The 20,854-nt window shown below is 54.2% G+C and overlaps 1 protein-coding gene across 1 annotated transcript in view; it reads right to left on the reverse strand.

The window, feature by feature from the left end:
• Nucleotides 1–20,854, reverse strand: part of LOC124720378 (histone-lysine N-methyltransferase eggless-like) — a 414,374-nt gene that overhangs the window by 311,200 nt on the left and 82,320 nt on the right. Inside the window, exon 4 of the mRNA XM_047245705.1 lies at nt 18,172–18,583. Within this exon, the coding sequence (XP_047101661.1) occupies nt 18,172–18,583 (412 nt within the window). The remainder of the gene's footprint in view (nt 1–18,171; nt 18,584–20,854) is intronic.

The following is a 20,854-nucleotide window of genomic DNA, read 5'->3' on the forward strand; positions in this document are numbered from 1 at the left end:
AGGAGGAAGAGGAGGAGACGAGCAGAGTGGGCAAGGTGGAGGGGGAAGAGGAGGAGAGGAGCAGAGTGGGCAAGGTGGAGGAGGAAGAGGAGGAGACGAGCAGAGTGGGCAAGGTGGAGGAGGAAGAGGAGGAGACGAGCAGAGGGGGCAAGGTGGAGGAGGAAGAGGAGGAGACGAGCAAAGGGGGCAAGGTGGAGGAGGAAGAGGGGGAGACGTGCAGAGGGGGCGAGGAGGAGGAGGAGGAGGAAGAGGAGGAGACGAGCAGAGGGGGCGAGGAGGAGGAGGAGGAGGAGGAGGAGGATGAGGAGGAGGAAGAGGAGGAGACGAGCAGAGGGGCCAAGGAGGAGGAGGAAGAGGAGGAGACGAGCAGAGGGGCAGAGGAGGAGGAGGAAGAGGAGGAGACGAGCAGAGGGGGCAAGGAGGAGGAGGAGGAGGAGGAGGAGGAGGAGGAGGAGGAGGAGGAGGAGGAGGAGACGAGCAGAAGGGGCAATGTGGGAGGAGGAAGAGGAGGAGACGAGCAGAGGGGGCAAGGAGGAGGAGGAGGAGGAGGAGGAGGAGGAGGAGGAGGAGGAAGAGGAGGAGACGAGCAGAGGGGCCAAGGAGGAGGAGGAAGAGGAGGAGACGAGCAGAGAGGGCAAGGAGGAGGAGGAGATGAGCAGTGGGGGCAAGGAGGAGGAGGAGGGGACGAACAGAAGGGGCAAGGGGGAGGAGAAGGAGGAGGAGGAGGGGTCGAACAGAAGGGGTAAGGGGGAAGAGGAGGAGGAGGAGGGGTCGAACAGAAGGGGCAAGGAGGAGGAGGAGGACGAGGAGGAGGGGACGAACAGAAGGGGGGAGGAGGAGGACGAGGAGGAGGGGACGAACAGAAGGGGCGTGGAGGAGGAGGAGGAGGAGGAGGAGGAGGAGGAGGAGAAGGAGGAGGAGGAGGAGGAGGAGGAGAAGGAGGAGGAGAAGGAGGAGGAGACAGACAGGGATAGGGTTAATGAAGAGGTGGAGGAGGAGGAGGAGATGGATAGAGAGAGGGGTAATTAGGAGGAGGAGGCGGAGGAGGAGGAGGAAGAGGTGAACGAGGATGAGACAGACAGAGAGGGGGGTAATTAGGAGGAGGAGGAGGAGGAGGAGGAGGAGGAGGAGGAGGAGGAGGAGGAGGCCGACAGGGAGGGGGGTAATGAGGAGGAGGAGGCCGACAGGGAGGGGGGTAATGAGGTGGTGGCGGACAGAGAGGGGGGTAATGAGGAGGATGCGGACAGAGAGGGGGGTAATGAGGAGGAGGCGGACAGAGAGGGAGTTAATGAGGAGGAGGAGGAGGAGGAGGAGGAGGAGGAGGAGGAGGAGGAGGCGGAGGCGGAGGCGGACAGAGAGGGGTGTAATGAGGGGGGAGGCGGACAGAGAGGATATAATGAGGGGGGGAGGCGGACAGAGAGGGGGGTAATGAGGGGAAGGAGACGGACAGGGAGGTGGTAATGAGGGGGAGGAGGCGGACAGGGAGGGGGGTAATGAGGGGGAGGAGGCGGACAGGGAGGGGGGGGTAATGAGCAGGAGGAGACGGACAGGGAGGGGGTAATGAGGAGGAGGAGGCGGACAGAGAGGGTGGTAATGAGGAGGAGGCGGAGGCGGACAGAGAGGGGGGTAATGAGGGGGGAGGCGGACAGAGAGGGGGGTAATGAGTGGGGAGGCGGACAGAGAGGGGGGTAATAAGGAGGAGGAGACGGACAGGGAGGGGGGTAATGAGGGGGAGGAGACGAACAGGGAGGGGGGTAATGGGGGGGGAGACGGATATGGAGGGGGGTAATGGGGGGAGGAGACGGATATGGAGGGGGGTAATGAGGGGGAGGAGACGGACATGGAGGGGGGTAATGAGGTGGAAGAGACGGACAGGGAGGGGGGTAATGAGGTGGAAGAGACGGACAGGGAGGGGGGTAATGAGGTGGAAGAGACGGACAGGGAGGGGGGTAATGAAGGGGAGGAGACGGACAGGGAGGGGGGTAATGATGGGGAGGAGACGGACAGGGAGGGGGGTAATGATGGGGAGGAGACGGACAGGGAGGTGGGTAATGAGGGGGAGAAGACGGACAGGGAGGGGGGTAATGAGGGGGAGGAGACGGACAGGGAGGGGGGTAATGAGGGGGAGGAGACGGACAGGGAGGGGGGTAATGAGGGGGAGGAGACGGACAGGGAGGGGGGTAATGAGGGGGAGGAGACGGACAGGGAGGTGGTAATGAGGGGGAGGAGGCGGTCAGGGAGGGGGGTAATGAGGGGGAGGAGGCGGACAAGGAGGGGGGTAATGAGGGGGAGGAGGCGGACAAGGAGGGGGGTAATGAGGGGGAGGAGGCGGACAGGGAGGGGGGTAATGAGGGGGAGGAGGTGGACAGGGAGGGGGGTAATGAGGAGGAGGAGACGGACAGGGAGGGGGTAATGAGGAGGAGGAGACGGACAGGGAGGGGGTAATGAGGAGGAGGAGACGGACAGGGAGGGGGTAATGAGGGGAAGGAGGGGGGGTAATGAGGGGGAGGAGGGGGTAATGAGGGGGAGGAGGGGGGTAATGAGGGGGAGGAGGGGGTAATGAGGGGGAGGAGGGGGGTAATGAGGGGGAGGAGGGGGGTAATGAGGGGGAGGAGGGGGGTAATGAGGGGGAGGAGGGGGGGGTAATGAGGGGGAGGAGGCGGACAGGGAGGGGGGTAATGAGGAGGAGGAGACGGACAGGGAGGGGGGTAATGAGGAGGAGGAGACGGACAGGGAGGGGGGTAATGAGGAGGAGGAGACGGACAGGGAGGGGGTAATGAGGAGGAGGAGACGGACAGGGAGGGGGTAATGAGGAGGAGGAGACAGACGGGGGGGTAATGAGGAGGAGGAGACAGACAGGGAGGGGGGTAATGAGGAGGAGGAGACAGACAGGGAGGGGGGTAATGAGGAGGAGGAGACAGACAGGAGGGGGGTAATGAGGAGGGGGGAGACAGACAGGGAGGGGGGTAATGAGGAGGAGGAGACAGACAGGGAGGGGGGTAATGAGGAGGAGGAGACCGGCAGGGAGGGGGGTAATGAGGAGGAGGAGACCGGTAGGGAGGAGGGTAATGAGGAGGAGGAGACGGACAGGGAGGGGGTAATGAGGAGGAGGAGAAGGACAGGGAGGGTGTTATTGAGGAGGAGGAGACGGACAGGGAGGGGGGTAATGAGGGGGAGGAGACGGACAGGGAGGTGGTAATGAGGGGGAGGAGGCGGACAGGGAGGCGGGTAATGAGGAGGAGGAGGCGGACAGGGAGGGGGGTAATGAGGAGGAGACGGACACGGAGGGGGGTAATGAGGAGGAGACGGACACGGAGGGGGGTAATGAGGAGGAGACGGACACGGAGGGGGGTAATGAGGAGGAGGATATGGACATGGAGGGGGGTAATGAGGAGGAGGAGACAGACACGGAGAGGGGTAATGAGGAGGAGGAGACAGACACGGAGGGGGGTAATGAGGAGGAGACAGACAGAGAGAGGTGTAATGAGGAGGAGACAGACAGAGAGGGGTGTAATGAGGAGGAGGAGGTGCCAGACAGAGAGAGAGGTAATGAGGAGGAGGAGAATGTGATGGAGGGAGAGAGAGGTAAAGTGGTGGAGATCGACTGCAAGAGTGGTTAGGTGGAGGAGACGGACTGAGAGAGTGGTTAGGTGGAGGAGACGGACTGAGAGAGTGGTTAGGTGGAGGAGACGGACAGAGAGAGTGGTTAGGTGGAGGAGACGGACTGCGAGAGTGGTTAGGTGGAGGAGACGGACTGCGAGAGTGGTTAGGTGGAGGAGACGGACTGCGAGAGTGGTTAGGTGGAGGAGACGGACTGCGAGAGTGGTTAGGTGGAGGAAACGGACAGAGAGAGTGGTTAGGTGGAGGAGACGGACAGAGAGAGTGGTTAGGTGGAGGAGACGGACAGAGAGAGTGGTTAGGTGGAGGAGACGGACAGAGAGAGTGGTTAGGTGGAGGAGACGGACAGAGAGAGTGGTTAGGTGGAGGAGACGGACAGAGAGAGTGGTTAGGTGGAGGAGACGGACAGAGAGAGTGGTTAGGTGGAGGAGACGGACAGAGAGAGTGGTTAGGTGGAGGAGACGGACAGAGAGAGTGGTTAGGTGGAGGAGACGGACTGAGAGAGTGGTTAGGTGGAGGAGACGGACTGAGAGAGTGGTTAGGTGGAGGAGACGGACAGAGAGAGTGGTTAGGTGGAGGAGACGGACAGAGAGAGTGGTTAGGTGGAGGAGACGGACAGAGAGAGTGGTTAGGTGGAGGAGACGGACAGAGAGAGTGGTTAGGTGGAGGAGACAGACAGAGAGAGTGGTTAGGTGGAGGAGACGGACTGAGTGAGTGGTTAGGTGGAGGAGACGCACTGCGAGAGTGGTTAGGTGGAGGAAACGGACAGAGAGAGTGGTTAGGTGGAGGAGACGGACAGAGGGAGTGGTTAGGTGGAGGAGACGGACAGAGGGAGTGGTTAGGTGGAGGAGACGGACAGAGAGATTGGTTAGGTGGAGGAGACGGACAGAGAGAGTGGTTAGGTGGAGGAGACGGACAGAGAGAGTGGTTAGGTGGAGGAGACGGACAGAGAGAGTGGTTAGGTGGAGGAGACGGACAGAGAGAGTGGTTAGGTGGAGGAGACGGACAGAGAGAGTGGTTAGGTGGAGGAGACGGACAGAGAGAGTGGTTAGGTGGAGGAGACGGACAGAGAGAGTGGTTAGGTGGAGGAGACGGACAGAGAGAGTGGTTAGGTGGAGGAGACGGACTGAGTGAGTGGTTAGGTGGAGGAGACGCACTGAGTGAGTGGTTAGGTGGAGGAGACGGACTGAGTGAGTGGTTAGGTGGAGGAGACGGACAGAGAGAGTGGTTAGGTGGAGGAGACGGACAGAGAGAGTGGTTAGGTGGAGGAGACGGACAGAGAGAGTGGTTAGGTGGAGGAGACGGACAGAGAGAGTGGTTAGGTGGAGGAGACGGACAGAGAGAGTGGTTAGGTGGAGGAGACGGACAGAGAGAGTGGTTAGGTGGAGGAGACGGACAGAGAGAGTGGTTAGGTGGAGGAGACGGACAGAGAGAGTGGTTAGGTGGAGGAGACGGACAGAGAGAGTGGTTAGGTGGTGGAGACGGACAGAGAGAGTGGTTAGGTGGTGGAGACGGACAGAGAGAGTGGTTAGGTGGAGGAGACGGACAGAGAGAGTGGTTAGGTGGAGGAGACGGACAGAGAGAGTGGTTAGGTGGAGGAGACGGACAGAGAGAGTGGTTAGGTGGAGGAGACGGACAGAGAGAGTGGTTAGGTGGAGGAGACGGACAGAGAGAGTGGTTAGGTGGAGGAGACGGACAGAGAGAGTGGTTAGGTGGAGGAGACGGACAGAGAGAGTGGTTAGGTGGAGGAGACGGACAGAGAGAGTGGTTAGGTGGAGGAGACGGACTGCGAGAGTGGTTAGGTGGAGGAGACGGACTGCGAGAGTGGTTAGGTGGAGGAGACGGACTGCGAGAGTGGTTAGGTGGAGGAGACGGACTGCGAGAGTGGTTAGGTGGAGGAGACGGACTGCGAGAGTGGTTAGGTGGAGCAGACGGACTGCGAGAGTGGTTAGGTGGAGCAGACGGACTGCGAGAGTGGTTAGGTGGAGCAGACGGACTGCGAGAGTGGTTAGGTGGAGGAGACGGACTGCGAGAGTGGTTAGGTGGAGGAGACGGACTGCGAGAGTGGTTAGGTGGAGGAGACGGACTGAGTGAGTGGTTAGGTGGAGGAGACGGACTGAGTGAGTGGTTAGGTGGAGGAGACGGACTGAGTGAGTGGTTAGGTGGAGGAGACGGACTGAGAGAGTGGTTAGGTGGAGGAGACGGACTGAGAGAGTGGTTAGGTGGAGGAGACGGACTGAGAGAGTGGTTAGGTGGAGGAGACGGACAGAGAGAGTGGTTAGGTGGAGGAGACGGACAGAGAGAGTGGTTAGGTGGAGGAGACGGACAGAGAGAGTGGTTAGGTGGAGGAGACGGACAGAGAGAGTGGTTAGGTGGAGGAGACGGACAGAGAGAGTGGTTAGGTGGAGGAGACGGACAGAGAGAGTGGTTAGGTGGAGGAGACGGACAGAGAGAGTGGTTAGGTGGAGGAGACGGACAGAGAGAGTGGTTAGGTGGAGGAGACGGACAGAGAGAGTGGTTAGGTGGAGGAGACGGACAGAGAGAGTGGTTAGGTGGAGGAGACGGACAGAGAGAGTGGTTAGGTGGAGGAGACGGACAGAGAGAGTGGTTAGGTGGAGGAGACGGACAGAGAGAGTGGTTAGGTGGAGGAGACGGACAGAGAGAGTGGTTAGGTGGAGGAGACGGACAGAGAGAGTGGTTAGGTGGAGGAGACGGACAGAGAGAGTGGTTAGGTGGAGGAGACGGACAGAGAGAGTGGTTAGGTGGAGGAGACGGACAGAGAGAGTGGTTAGGTGGAGGAGACGGACAGAGAGAGTGGTTAGGTGGAGGAGACGGACAGAGAGAGTGGTTAGGTGGAGGAGACGGACAGAGAGAGTGGTTAGGTGGAGGAGACGGACAGAGAGAGTGGTTAGGTGGAGGAGACGGACAGAGAGAGTGGTTAGGTGGAGGAGACGGACAGAGAGAGTGGTTAGGTGGAGGAGACGGACAGAGAGAGTGGTTAGGTGGAGGAGACGGACAGAGAGAGTGGTTAGGTGGAGGAGACGGACAGAGAGAGTGGTTAGGTGGAGGAGACGGACAGAGAGAGTGGTTAGGTGGAGGAGACGGACAGAGAGAGTGGTTAGGTGGAGGAGACGGACAGAGAGAGTGGTTAGGTGGAGGAGACGGACAGAGAGAGTGGTTAGGTGGAGGAGACGGACAGAGAGAGTGGTTAGGTGGAGGAGACGGACAGAGAGAGTGGTTAGGTGGAGGAGACGGACAGAGAGAGTGGTTAGGTGGAGGAGACGGACAGAGAGAGTGGTTAGGTGGAGGAGACGGACAGAGAGAGTGGTTAGGTGGAGGAGACGGACAGAGAGAGTGGTTAGGTGGAGGAGACGGACAGAGAGAGTGGTTAGGTGGAGGAGACGGACAGAGAGAGTGGTTAGGTGGAGGAGACGGACAGAGAGAGTGGTTAGGTGGAGGAGACGGACAGAGAGAGTGGTTAGGTGGAGGAGACGGACAGAGAGAGTGGTTAGGTGGAGGAGACGGACAGAGAGAGTGGTTAGGTGGAGGAGACGGACAGAGAGAGTGGTTAGGTGGAGGAGACGGACAGAGAGAGTGGTTAGGTGGAGGAGACGGACAGAGAGAGTGGTTAGGTGGAGGAGACGGACAGAGAGAGTGGTTAGGTGGAGGAGACGGACAGAGAGAGTGGTTAGGTGGAGGAGACGGACAGAGAGAGTGGTTAGGTGGAGGAGACGGACAGAGAGAGTGGTTAGGTGGAGGAGACGGACTGAGAGGGTGGTTAGGTGGAGGAGACGGACTGAGAGGGTGGTTAGGTGGAGGAGACGGACTGAGAGGGTGGTAATGTGGAGGAGACGGACTGAGAGGGTGGTAATGTGGAGGAGACGGACTGAGAGGGTGGTAATGTGGAGGAGACGGACTGAGAGGGTGGTAATGTGGAGGAGACGGACTGAGAGGGTGGTAATGTGGAGGAGACGGACTGAGAGGGTGGTAATGTGGAGGAGACGGACTGAGAGGGTGGTAATGTGGAGGAGACGGACTGAGAGGGTGGTAATGCGGAGGAGACGGACTGAGAGGGTGGTAATGCGGAGGAGAGTGGCTGAGAGAGGCGTACGGTGGAGGAGACGGGCTGAGAGAGGCGTACGGTGGAGGAGACGGGCTGAGAGAGTCGTACGGGTGAGGAGACGGGCTGAGAGAGTCGTACGGGTGAGGAGACGGGCTGAGAGAGTCGTACGGGTGAGGAGACGGGCTGAGAGAGTCGTACGGGTGAGGAGACGGGCTGAGAGAGTCGTACGGGTGAGGAGACGGGCTGAGAGAGTCGTACGGGTGAGGAGACGGGCTGAGAGAGTCGTACGGGTGAGGAGACGGGCTGAGAGAGTCGTACGGGTGAGGAGACGGGCTGAGAGAGTCGTACGGGTGAGGAGACGGGCTGAGAGAGTCGTACGGGTGAGGAGACGGGCTGAGAGAGTCGTACGGGTGAGGCGACGGGCTGAGAGAGTCGTACGGGTGAGGAGACGGGCTGAGAGAGTCGTACGGGTGAGGAGACGGGCTGAGAGAGTCGTACGGAGGAGGAGACGGGCTGAGAGAGTCGTACGGAGGAGGAGACGGGCTGAGAGAGTCGTACGGTGGAGGAGACGTGCTGAGAGAGTCGTACGGTGGAGGAGACGGGCTGAGAGAGTCGTACGGTGGAGGAGACGGGCTGTGAGAGTCGTACGGTGGAGGTGACGGGCTGTGAGAGTCGTGCGGTGATGGAGACGGTGGAGGTGACGGGCTGTGAGAGTCGTACGGTGGAGGAGACGGGCTGTGAGAGTCGTACGGTGGAGGAGACGGGCTGTGAGAGTCGTACGGTGGAGGAGACGGGCTGTGAGAGTCGTACGGTGGAGGAGACGGGCTGTGAGAGTCGTACGGTGGAGGAGACGGGCTGTGAGAGTCGTACGGTGGAGGAGACGGGCTGTGAGAGTCGTACGGTGGAGGAGACGGGCTGTGAGAGTCGTACGGTGGAGGAGACGGGCTGTGAGAGCCGTACGGTGGAGGAGACGGGCTGTGAGAGCCGTACGGTGGAGGAGACGGGCTGTGAGAGTCGTACGGTGGAGGAGACGGGCTGTGAGAGTCGTACGGTGGAGGAGACGGGCTGTGAGAGTCGTACGGTGGAGGAGACGGGCTGTGAGAGTCGTACGGTGGAGGAGACGGGCTGTGAGAGTCGTACGGTGGAGGAGACGGGCTGTGAGAGTCGTACGGTGGAGGAGACGGGCTGTGAGAGTCGTACGGTGGAGGAGACGGGCTGTGAGAGTCTTACGGTGGATGAGACTTATAGAGAGGGGGAAAGGTGGAGGAGACTTATAGAGAGGGGGGAAAGGTGGAGGAGAGGGGTAGGATGGGATGGAAGAGAGGGGAAGGATGGGATGGAAGAGAGGGGTAGGATGGGATGGAAGAGAGAGGAAGGATGGGATGGAAGAGAGGGGAAGGATGGGATGGAAGAGAGGGGAAGGATGGGATGGAAGAGAGGGGAAGGATGGGATGGAAGAGAGGGGGAGGATGGGATGGAAGAGAGGGGGAGGATGGGATGGAAGAGAGGGGAAGGATGGGATGGATAGAGGGGGGAAGGATGGGATGGATAGAGAGAGGGGAAGTGATGGACACATACTGGGGAGGAGAAGGTTGGGACATATAGCCAATTCCTATACATATTTTAAATGTGTGCTTTCTCTTTTATTTCTTTTCCATTTAACCGGTCTGGTGCACAGCTTCACATGGCTGGGCACAGTTTATGTATAATATGATTAATATCCTGAAATAGTCGTTCAACAATGAGTGAGAATCTGAACAGTTTCACCTGGCTACCTCCTGTGTTGTTGTGACTGATACTGTCTTCAAAGGTCAATTCACACATCATCGAAAAAGACATAATGAGGAAATTCAAAAGAAAGTTTACATTTCATTATGGAAATTCATACATCAAAGGAATAGTGACCCCCTCACAAAGCAGTGTGACCACCAATGCTATACAGAACACAATCAGTCTGGAAAGGAAACACACTCAGAGAGCCAGATGATAAATAACACTGCTTGCCATCAAAGTATATACATTGGACGAAAGTACAAAGTGAAGGATACAAAATTCTATACTCAGTAGATTAGAAGGTAATTTCTGCAGGTGTTTAGGGAAAAAAGAATGATGAAATCGCTAAACATAATAAATAATCGGGATTAATACGGTAGGACCCTAACTATCACAATCAAGATGGAAATTTAACCCAATACATCAGAAGGTTTCAAAACAAGATAAAACCACACAATATTCCAAGTAGTACTGCAGCTGATACACTAAAGTGTAAATAGATTTATAACTAGAAGACACTAGGTCTATATTAGATCATGCAATTTATGGTTAAACTACCCAAAATGAGTAGATGTAGCATTGCAAAATGTTTCACAGAAGCAGCACACAGTCCCTCCACAATCCTTCAAAGGTAACATAAAATTATTAGCTTATAATCATATCCATAACTGACCAACACTATATGTGAGGTCTGGTCAAAAAATTCCAGAACTTTGTCCACAAAATTTTTCTATGCTTTCATTTTACTTATTGTGTATGGTATCATTTGAAATACTCTTCTCCACAATTGATATGCCACTCCGAATGCTGTTTCCACTTCCGAAAGCAGTCTTGGTATGCCTCTTGCTGGATCGTGTGAAGTGCTGTCTGTGAGTATTCTTTTAGCTCGTCTATCATTGCAAATCTTCGTCCTTTTAAACAGGGTCTTCAGCATTGGAAACAGAAAAAGTCCAAAGGTTTCAGGTCTGGAAAGTAAGAGAGGTGAGGCAGCACAGTGATTTAGTTTTTCTGTGCAATAGTAATGCAGCAACAGGGATGAATGTGCAGCTGCGTTATCGTGATGCCAGAGCCATGAATTGTTTCATCACATTTCAGGCCGTTTCCTTCTCACATTTCCTCACAGGCATCACAATACATCCCGATAGTACCATTGATTAACACTTTGTCCCTGTGGTGCAACTTCATTATGAACTAATCCTTCAAAGTCAAAGGAACCTATCATCATGACTTTGAAATTTGATCTGACCTGAAGAGCAAATTTTGGTCTTGGAGAACCTTTCCCGACCCATTGTGAAGACAACCTTGGTCTCAACACCATAACCGTAAACCCACATCTCATCACCAATTATGATTCTCTTCAGGAACATCAGCTTCTTCTCATTTGTGTGATCCAATGGGACACACTTGATGGCAACACAATGCATTTCAAGATGCTGTGTCAGGATTTCATGGCATGATTTAACTGAAATGTTACATTCTTCTGCAATCTCTCGTACAGCCAGTCAACAATTGGCTTGTAGAATTTTGTTGATGCTCCTGACATGAGAGTCATTAGTAGACCTTGAAGGGCACCCTGAATTTTGGTCGTCTTTAACTTCTGTCTGGTCATGTGAACCAGTCATGGCTTAAGCACTCCCCACTGTAGGCTTCCTGCATCATTTGGAGCATCTCAGTAAAGGTTTTCTTGAGTTTTACACAATTTTTAATGCAGGCGTCTTGCTCCTCCAACTCTGTCATCTGGAAATTTGCAAACTGTGTGGCACAACATTCACTCATTACGTCACTGACAAATAACTAACAGACATGGAACAATAAAACTTCTTGCAGTTATACATTAAGCACAGGCATGTGCAGGGATGAGTACTGCATTTTGCTCCAATACACCATTGGTGCAAAATTATGAATCTTCTGGAATTTTTTGGACATACCTCGTATCTCACTTTTGTTGCAGGTGAAAATGGAAGTGCTAATAATCCCAATTATAACAGAGCAGCATCATCTCATTTTGTTGCATATTACCCATTTATACTTGTCACAGAATCCATAATCCCCCCCCCCAAAAAAAAAAGAAACAGAAGAAGAAGAAGAGAGGTTAAGGGGACAGGGGTGAAAGCATAGGCACTAAGATTGTTGATATCAAATGATTGATTTTTTTACTTTACATTTTTAAAACATGTGCAGGTTAAGAAATGAACTCTTTGTGTATCTAATATTGATGACAAACTGACATTCATAGGAAGAACCTAAAGTAAATGTAACTCATCAATGAAGGTAGTGGCTTACAAGAAACTCGCTTGAAACATTCTTGAATACTGCTCATCAGAATGGGATTCTTATCACATAGGACTGATAGAAGAGGTGGAGGAGGTCCAACAAAGAGTAGCACAACTTGTCACAGGTTCATTTAGTTGGCCATTTTGTCACAGGTGCATTTAGTTGGTACAAGAGTGTTACAGAGAATTCCAATAGCAGACAATACAAGAGTGGTGATGTGCATCATGGAGAGGTTTACTATTGAAAGTTTGAGTGAACACTTTCCAGGAAGAGTGGGACAACATATTACTTCTTCACAAATACATCTCACAACATGACCACAACAAGAAAATCTGAGAAATCAGAGATATTGCAGAGGCTTACCAACAATCATTTACCCTATGTGAAATTCACAGGTGGAAGAGATAAGAGGGGGTTCAGTTAGTGGTACCAGAGAACTAATTGTGAAAAGCCTGTCAGCACTTCCAGTGCATCACATAGATCTCCTTGCCCTACACAAAAGACATCAACCACTTACTGGGGCATCTCAAACTCGTACATGGCCATCTCTCATTTGGTATCATTATTATTATTATTATTATTATTATTATTATTAATGCAACCTCACTTAAGAGAGATATCACACATATGCATGACCTGTCACCTCTTGAACACCAATCCTCCCACCCTCCCAATGCCCATTTGAAAGTCTTCCTAAAATCTTGTTTATCCTCATCCCAGCCAACTTCATAATTAACCATAACTATAACACATTGATGGTCAGATCTATAAACAATTCAGGGGGACTGCTATGGGCTCAATTTCTAGAACATTGCACTTTACTGATACCGTGTGTGTGTGTGTGTGTGTGTGTGTGTGTGTGTGTGTGAGAGAGTGAGAGAGAGAGAGAGAGAGAGAGAGAGAGAGAGAGAGAGAGAGAGAGTGGGGGGAGAGAGGGGGGAGAGGGGCAGGGGGGAGAGGGGCAGGGGGGAGAGGGAGAGGGGGAGAGAAGGGGAGGGGGAGAGAGGGGGAGAGGGGGAGGGGGAGAGAGGGAGAGAGGGGGAGGGGGGAGGCGGAGAGAGGGGAGGGGGGAGAGGGGGAGAGAGGGGGAGAGAGGGGAGGGGGAGAGATGGGGAGAGAGGGGAGGGGGAGAGAGGGGGAGAGAGGGGAGAGAGGGGAGAGAGGGGAGAGAGGGGGGAGGGGGAGAGAGGGGAGGGGGAGAGAGTGGGGAGAAGGAGAGAGCGGGGAGGGGAGGGGGAGAGAGTGGGGAGGGGGAGAGAGCGGGGAGGGGAGGGGGAGAGAGCGGAGAGGGGAGGGAGAGAGAGCGGGGAGGGGAGGGGGAGAGAGTGGGAAGGGGGAGAGAGCGGGGAGGGGAGGGGGAGAGAGCGGAGAGGGGAGGGAGAGAGAGCGGGGAGGGGAGGGGGAGAGAGCGGGGAGGGACGGAGTGGGGAGGGACGGAGTGGGGAGGGACGGAGTGGGGAGGGACAGAGTGGGGAGGGACGGAGTGGGGAGGGACGGAGTGGGGAGGGACGGAGTGGGGAGGGACGGAGTGGGGAGGGACGGAGTGGGGAGGGACGGAGTGGGGAAGGACGGAGTCGGGAGGGACGGAGTGGGGAGGGACGGAGTGGGGAGGGACGGAGTGGGGAGGGACGGAGTGGGGAGGGACGGAGTGGGGAGGGACGGAGTGGGGAGGGACGGAGTGGGGAGGGACAGAGTGGGGAGGGACGGAGTGGGGAGGGGCGGAGTGGGGAGGGACGGAGTGGGGAGGGGCGGAGTGGGGAGGGACGGAGTGGGGAGGGAAGTGGACGGAGGGGAGGGAGGAGGCGGGAGGGGGATGGAGGCGGGAGGGGGATGGGGGCGGGAGGGGATGGAGGCGGGAGGGGATGGAGGCGGGAGGGGGATGGAGGCGGGAGGGGGATGGAGGCGGGAGGGGGATGGAGGCGGGAGGGGGATGGAGGCGGGAGGGGGATGGAGGCGGGAGGGGGATGGAGGGGAAGGGAGGTGATGGGGAGGGAGGGGAGGGAGGGGACGGGAGGGGAGTGAGGAGGCGGGAGGAGGGTGGAGGGGAGTTGGAGGAAGGGGGAGGGGAGGGAGTGGGAGGAAGGGGGTGGGGAAGGATGGGGAGGGAGGGGTGGGAGGGGGAGGGGGAGGGAGGGAGGGGGAGGGAAAGGGGGAGAGGGAGGGAAAGGGGGAGGGAAAGGGGGAGAGGGAGGGAAAGGGGGAGAGGGAGGGAAAGGGGGAGAGGGTGGGAAAGGGGGAGATGGGGAGGGATGGAAGCGGAGGGGCAGGGGAGGGGGAGGGAGGGGAGGGTAGGGAGGCGACATGGAGGGGGAGGGGGTGGGGGTGGGGGATAGGGTAGGGAGGGGAGATGGAGGGGGAGATGGAGGGGAAGGGGAGGGAGGAGAGACGGAGGGAGGGGCGATGGAGGGGGAGGGGGGAAATGGAGGGTAGGGATGGGAGATTGAGGGGGAGGGGGGAAATGGAGGGTAGGGATGGGAGATTGAGGGGGAGGGGAGGGACGGGTGGATGGGGAGAGGAGATGGAGGGGAGGGAAGGGGGGATGGATGGGGAGTGCTGATGGAGGGATGGATGGGGAGGGGAGATGGAGGGGGAGGGGTGGGAGGGGGAGGGGGACGGGATAGGAGGGAGGGGGAACTGGAAGGAGGGAGGGGGAAGGAGAGGGAGGGAGGGGAAGGGGAAGGAGGCAGTGGGAGGGGGCAGGGGAGGGAGGCAGTTGGAGGGGGAAGGGGTGGGAGGCAGGTGGATGGGGAAGGGGAGGGAGGCAGGGTGAGGGGGAAGGGGAGGGAGGGAGGGAGGGAGGGAGGGAGAAGGCTAGATATGTACTACTGTTTGTAAAAACAGATAGGAGAACATGTAGGACAGCAGAACCATAATAAGTGATTAAAATCGTGGAGAAATGGCGTGCATGGAGGCCCAGTAGTTCCCTCTTTTGTGTGACCAGACAGGTCAGTGTGGAGCGGAAAACATGTTACCAAGCCCCACTATGCTTTGCAAGCATCACAGTGTGGAATATTGGCATGAGACTGCATCTGAATGCAGGAAAGTGACTGGTCTCTGGGACACAGCATGAAACAATGTGACCACAACACAAGATGACTGCCATCTGATCTGCTTGGTCGTTACAGGCAGAACCACTTCATATGCAGTGTTGGTGTGGTGCTGGAGCAGTGCACCTGGTGTGGACATGTTTGCATCGACAGTTTGATGCCATCGTCTGTGGGCAGGACTGGTGGCAAGTATGCAATTGCATCAGCTTTTATTAACCAGACCCCACCAATGCCATGGGCATGTGAACACTGCCATTCGTATGCTGAGTGGCAAAATGTAGTTGTCTCAGACAAATCCTGCTTCAAGTTGTCATACAGCAGCAGTCATACACCATCGTGGTGAATGCAATTGTGCAGACTGTGTGGTTTGAGGCACTACTGTCTATAAACATGACCTCACGTCCCACATCTTGAGGACAATCTGAACAGCTACCGCTACAGTGAGGGGGGGGAGGGGGCATTTCCTTATTTAACATTGTAACTAAACTAGAGAGTCTTTGTATATATCATTTTCTGGCATTTGAGTCATTATGCCTAGCTACTTACTGTTGCCGAGTTTGGCTGGTGGCAATGTATTTAGTCTGTGGAGCATGTATTCGAGAGGTGCTCATTTTCAGGACTATGAGTGGTTTGATGATTGGCAAAGTACTGTGTCTGTTGTGTTTTTCCTGTAAATACTGAATGAGTGTTGGTTATTTTTCTTTACGACAGATATGCTAGATGTTCTAACACAACAAGAAAACTTCCAAACTCAAAAGACAATCACAGAAAAGATATACATAAGAAACCACCAAAAAATGTCAGTAACCGAACACTGTTTAAAGTAATAATACATATAGTAGATAAATAGCAATCACTCTTGTTTCCACAAATCATTATCACATAAAACAGCATGGATACCAACTCATAATCACCCACCACAGTATCACAATAAAGAAGCTTTAAGAATGAAAAGAAACTGCATGAGGTTCTTTAGGGTGTAAAACCTTATTTTTAAACATATTCTCAGTTGTGTGCAATGGCCTTCTCCACCTTACTGGGAAGGACTGCATGCTCACATGGTACCACTCCACAGATTAATGTCAGAACCAACACCTCACTGCATCACTAGCCTCTCCATCATCATTCCACACGCATGGTTCTTCATTATTCTTTATAGGCACACACCTTTGAGCACCTCAACTGGTGGACAAGTGTGTCAGCACTACCTCCATGGGCGTCCAGTTGTACAGCATAATGTTAGGTTGTGATTCATCAGTCATCTCAAATGAGAGTGCTGCTTGATCTATGTTGTGACTCACCGATCTTTCAAAGTGCCCCTGCGCTGTTACGCGCGTCCTCTACCTGCGGCACTGTCAACCAGCCATGCAGCAGCAGTGCCACCTAAGCGGCCAGCCAGCCAGTGGACACTACTTGGACTCAGTTATGATTTGACTGTTGAAGTGTACACACGTCTCAGTCTGTTTACTTGATCTGCTACTATCATGTATTGCGTCTTCCTTGAAATATATTTGTTCAACTTGAAGTTATTACAATCTAACATTGCAGGAGGCACAGTTGTGTGCAGCCAGCTGGCACATAGCACATTGGACAGGTTTGCAGTACTTTGTTGCAATCATGACAGATGCCTCGCCCAATGACTCACTGTGGTCTTGTAGACCTTCTGCAAACACTTTTGAATACCTGCAATGCTCTGGTGTTCTGTCAAAAGAAACTGAATGACAGCTCTTGCTTGGAACACCACACCTCCACTGCAACAGAATTTTGATGGCTATGTATAGTGCCACCACCTATCAAAACTTTATTAAACTATAGGGACTGAAGCAGGAGTATTCCACAAAGTCGTACAACAAATTCTGTATTGTTTCAACCAAACTTGGTTGAGAGAAAAAAAATTGCTGCATTACTTTCTGATTGCCGCTATTAAATACAGTGTCAGTAAAGTGTGCAATGTTCTAAAATCAGACAATTATGTGTGGAAGAACATTAGGAAAGAATGAGAAAGAAACATACTGTTAGTGATAATTTTAACATCCATCAGTCACTGGTGTGGAAGTGGTATCTAAGAGGCCCTTTGGCAGGATGGGCACTCCTCACCTAAGCCCAGCGTAAACAGGTATCACTACCAAAAAGGGGTGCACTGTGCAGATTCCTCAAAAGACAGATCCCTTGGCAACTGTGAGCAGAGTGAAACAACAGTGTTTGCATATAACTACTAAGCCTAAAGTGATGTGGCTTAGAAATATTGTACTGACAATTTTTATCTGTACACAGATATTGACTTGGATATGATTTGGACTCAATGCATTTCACCCAAAATGGCCTTGGTTCTAATCTAATGATTGTTCAGCTCACAATATACTTCATGACACAGTTTCTATCTGTATCTAGGGTTGCACTAACTTTTAACATTATCACAGCTTTCATCCATTAAGCATTCACCAACATATCAATCATTTTGTGGAGTCATGAATTTGAGAAAGAGTTCAGCTTTGTGGGTCACACTATTTACATATGTAATGAACATATCTGTCTCAGTATTTTATAATATACTAAATTGAGAAGCATGGTGCAACACTCAGCCATGTGCTTTCTCTTACAGCAGGAATCTGACTATGTGACCCATGTCCAGCCTGATAGGATCTTGCAAGAAACTACAGTATTTTTTTCCTTGTAGTAACAATACAGAAGCTCATTGAGCACCATTTAATATACACATGCACATTCCTCTAGGAGACACTCTATACCGTGTAACACAGGTGTTCACATTATTTTCCTCCATATTGTATTCTGGAGAAAAATTCCAAAAAGGCACATACAGAAGTCTCAAAGGGTAAAAAAAAATTTCCTAAAAGTTTTTTTGTATGAAGATTATTGATTCAATAAATTATTCTTCCTGGAAACAGTAACAATTGTGGTATTAACAGAAAGAAATTCACGTTGTGATTATCAGTCACAGGAAATAATATAATTATCCTTCCAAAAACTGTAGTTTATAACTAAAAAAACTCAACTGTAATCTCGTCATCCCTAGACTTAATGCTATACTGCTACAAGTCTTTTGTCAATATATAATATAGTTAAATATAAATCTAGAATCAATTATTACAATAACACAAATTCCATGATGAAAATAAAAAAGTAAAAACAAGACAACAAAATAAATAGCTTGCAGCCTATTGATGAGCGGTACAATAACACACATAACACAATGGAGACTTACTAATTCTCTTTGCTCTTCTCTTAGCTGAAGAAGACACCATGCCACACATGACCACAGTGTGATGAGCTCAAAACATAGTAGAGCTTATGAGCTACTACATGTGTAAAACTCTGTGCAGCACTCATCAATAGAACCAATTAGCAATGTGAAATCTTTTACATGAAGTAACTTACATGTACAAACTGCATGCACTGGAACTCTTTCAACACCACTGTTTCCTTTGTCAGTGATACAACCACACATGACATTAGCTTTCATACTTGAAGACACTGAATTTCCTCCTGAGAATTTCACAAGGGTTCTAAGTTCACCAAAAACTCTGTGATTTGTTGTTGGGACAGAGGATACATCAGCCTGAATGGTGCATGGCTCTGGTGCTTGGTCAATGATAGACCTCTCATTGGTACACCCTGGATATGTTTGTCTTTTTGTTAATGAGGTGCTTTCATTTAATTCATGTGGTAGATTTTGTGACGATTGGATAGATTCCACTATTATAACATCACCACCACCACCACCTTCATTGCTGTCATCATCAATGGTAATTTCCTCAGGTCCACAATCAATTTCTATTGGTATCAACTCCTGAAATAACAAAGATGAATTGTTTGAACAATAAGAAATTAACAAAATTATAAAAAATGAAATGTCAGTTCCCACTGAGGAAAGATAAGTTGGCCTGTTGCACTTAACATCTCTACTGCCAAACAAAAAACAGTATGACAATTCTAAAGCACAATATAACATACATTCCGAAATATTATTTATCAGCTAGCAACTGGAATCAAACTGAAAGCAAAAGTTTATGACATCACCATATGTACAACGTGATAACTCAAAATTTCAAAGTAACAATTTACTAACTAAGAACATAAAACTGTTACGTACCATTTAAACTAAACACTGATGTCAGAAACATTTGAGGTAAAAGCAATAACAATAATCTACTGTCGCCATAGCCATAGTACTGCTCAACATTGTCAAGCCCATGATACAGTGTGGAGCAACCTGAAGAATACACAGAAATTAAAAATAGGCAATTTGTTACAGACTGCGTGGTAGAGGGGAGAGGGGGGGGGGGGGAACAGGGAGAACATGGTGGAAACTAGAAGAATAGCGACAACAAAAGTGCATGGGCAGAGCGATGATGAGGATTTGGTGCATATAAAGACATATGCAATGTCTGCAGAGGTAGGGCACTGAGAGGTGGGGAGGGGCAGAGGGCTGACGGGCAGAGGGCTGACGGGCAGAGGGCTGAGGCCAGAGGGGGGGAGGCCAGAGGGGGGGAGGCCAGAGGGGGGGAGGCCAGAGGGGGGGAGGCCAGAGGGGGGGAGGCCAGAGGGGGGGAGGCCAGAGCGGGGAGGGCAGAGGGGCAGAGATACAGCAAGGCAGTAGGGGGCGGGGCCGCGAGGGGTGGGGCCGCGAGGGGCGGGGCCGCGAGGGGCGGGGCCGCGAGGGGCGGGGCCGCGAGGGGCGGGGCCGCGATGGGCGTGGCCGCGAGGGGCGGGACTGCGAGGGTCGGAACCGTGGGGGTCGGGGCCGTGGTTTGATGGGGCCGTGATGGCGGGGCCGTGGGGGTCGGGGCAGTGGGGGCGTGGGGGCGTGGGGGCGTGGGGGCGTGGGGCAGCGGGGGGCGGGGCAGTGAGGGGCGGCGCAGAGAGGGGCGGCGCAGAGAGGGGCGGCGCAGAGAGGGGCGGCGCAGAGAGGGGCGGCGCAGAGAGGGGCGGCGCAGAGAGGGGCGGCGCAGAGAGGGGCGGCGCAGAGAGGGGCGGCGCAGAGAGGGGCGGCGCAGAGAGGGGCGGCGCAGAGAGGGGCGGCGCAGAGAGGGGCGGCGCAGAGAGGGGCGGCGCAGAGAGGGGCGGCGCAGAGAGGGGCGGCGCAGAGAGGGGCGGCGCAGAGAGGGGCGGCGCAGAGAGGGGCGGCGCAGAGAGGGGCGGCGCAGAGAGGGGCGGCGCAGAGAGGGGCGGCGCAGAGAGGGGCGGCGCAGAGAGGGGCGGCGCAGAGAGGGGCGGCGCAGAGAGGGGCGGGGGCGGGGGATGGGGACATGTGGTGGCGGGGCCGTGGGGTGTCGGGGCAGTGGGGTGTCGGGGCAGTGGGGGGTGGGGCAGTGGGGGTGGGGCAGTGGGGGTGGGGCAGTGGGGGTGGGGCAGTGGGGGGCAGAGCAGTGAGGCGGGGCGGTGCAGGCGAAGCGGGGGTGGGGCAGTGGGGGCGGGGCAGTGAGGGGGGGTAGAGGTGGGAGCGGCAGAGGGGCGGCGCGGCGCGGCAGAGGGGCGGGGCGGCGCGGCAGAGGGGCGGGGCGGCGCGGCAGAGGGGAGGGGCGGCGCGGCAGATGTGTGCGCAGCACATAGTAGCACATAGTAGAGGGGGGATGAGGTGAGGAGTGGAGCGTAGTAGAGGGGGGATGAGGTGAGGAGTGGCGCGTAGTAGAGGGGGTATGAGGTGAGGAGTGGCGCGTAGTAGAGGGGGGATGAGGTGAGGTGGGGCGCGTAGTAGAGGGGATGAGGTGGGGAGGACCTCGTAGCAGAGGGGGAGAGGTGGGAAGTGGCGTGTAGTTGAGAGGGAGGGGTGGGGAGGGGCACGTAGTAGCGGGAGAGAGGTGGGAAGGGCACGTAGTAGAGGGAGAGAGGTGGGAAGGGCACGTAGTAGAGGGAGAGAGGTGGGAAGGGCACGTAGTAGAGGGAGAGAGGTGGTAAGGGCACGTAGTAGAGGGAGAGAGGTGGGAAGGGCACGTAGTAGAGGGAGAGAGGTGGGAAGGGGATGTAGTAGAGGGAGAGAGGTGGGAAGGGCACGTAGTAGAGGGACAGAGGTGGGAAGGGGCACGTAGTAGAGGGAGAGAGGTGGGAAGGGGCACGTAGT

This window comes from Schistocerca piceifrons, chromosome 11 (genome assembly GCF_021461385.2).
Source record: "Schistocerca piceifrons isolate TAMUIC-IGC-003096 chromosome 11, iqSchPice1.1, whole genome shotgun sequence".
In the NCBI taxonomy this organism is placed as follows: domain Eukaryota; kingdom Metazoa; phylum Arthropoda; class Insecta; order Orthoptera; family Acrididae; genus Schistocerca; species Schistocerca piceifrons.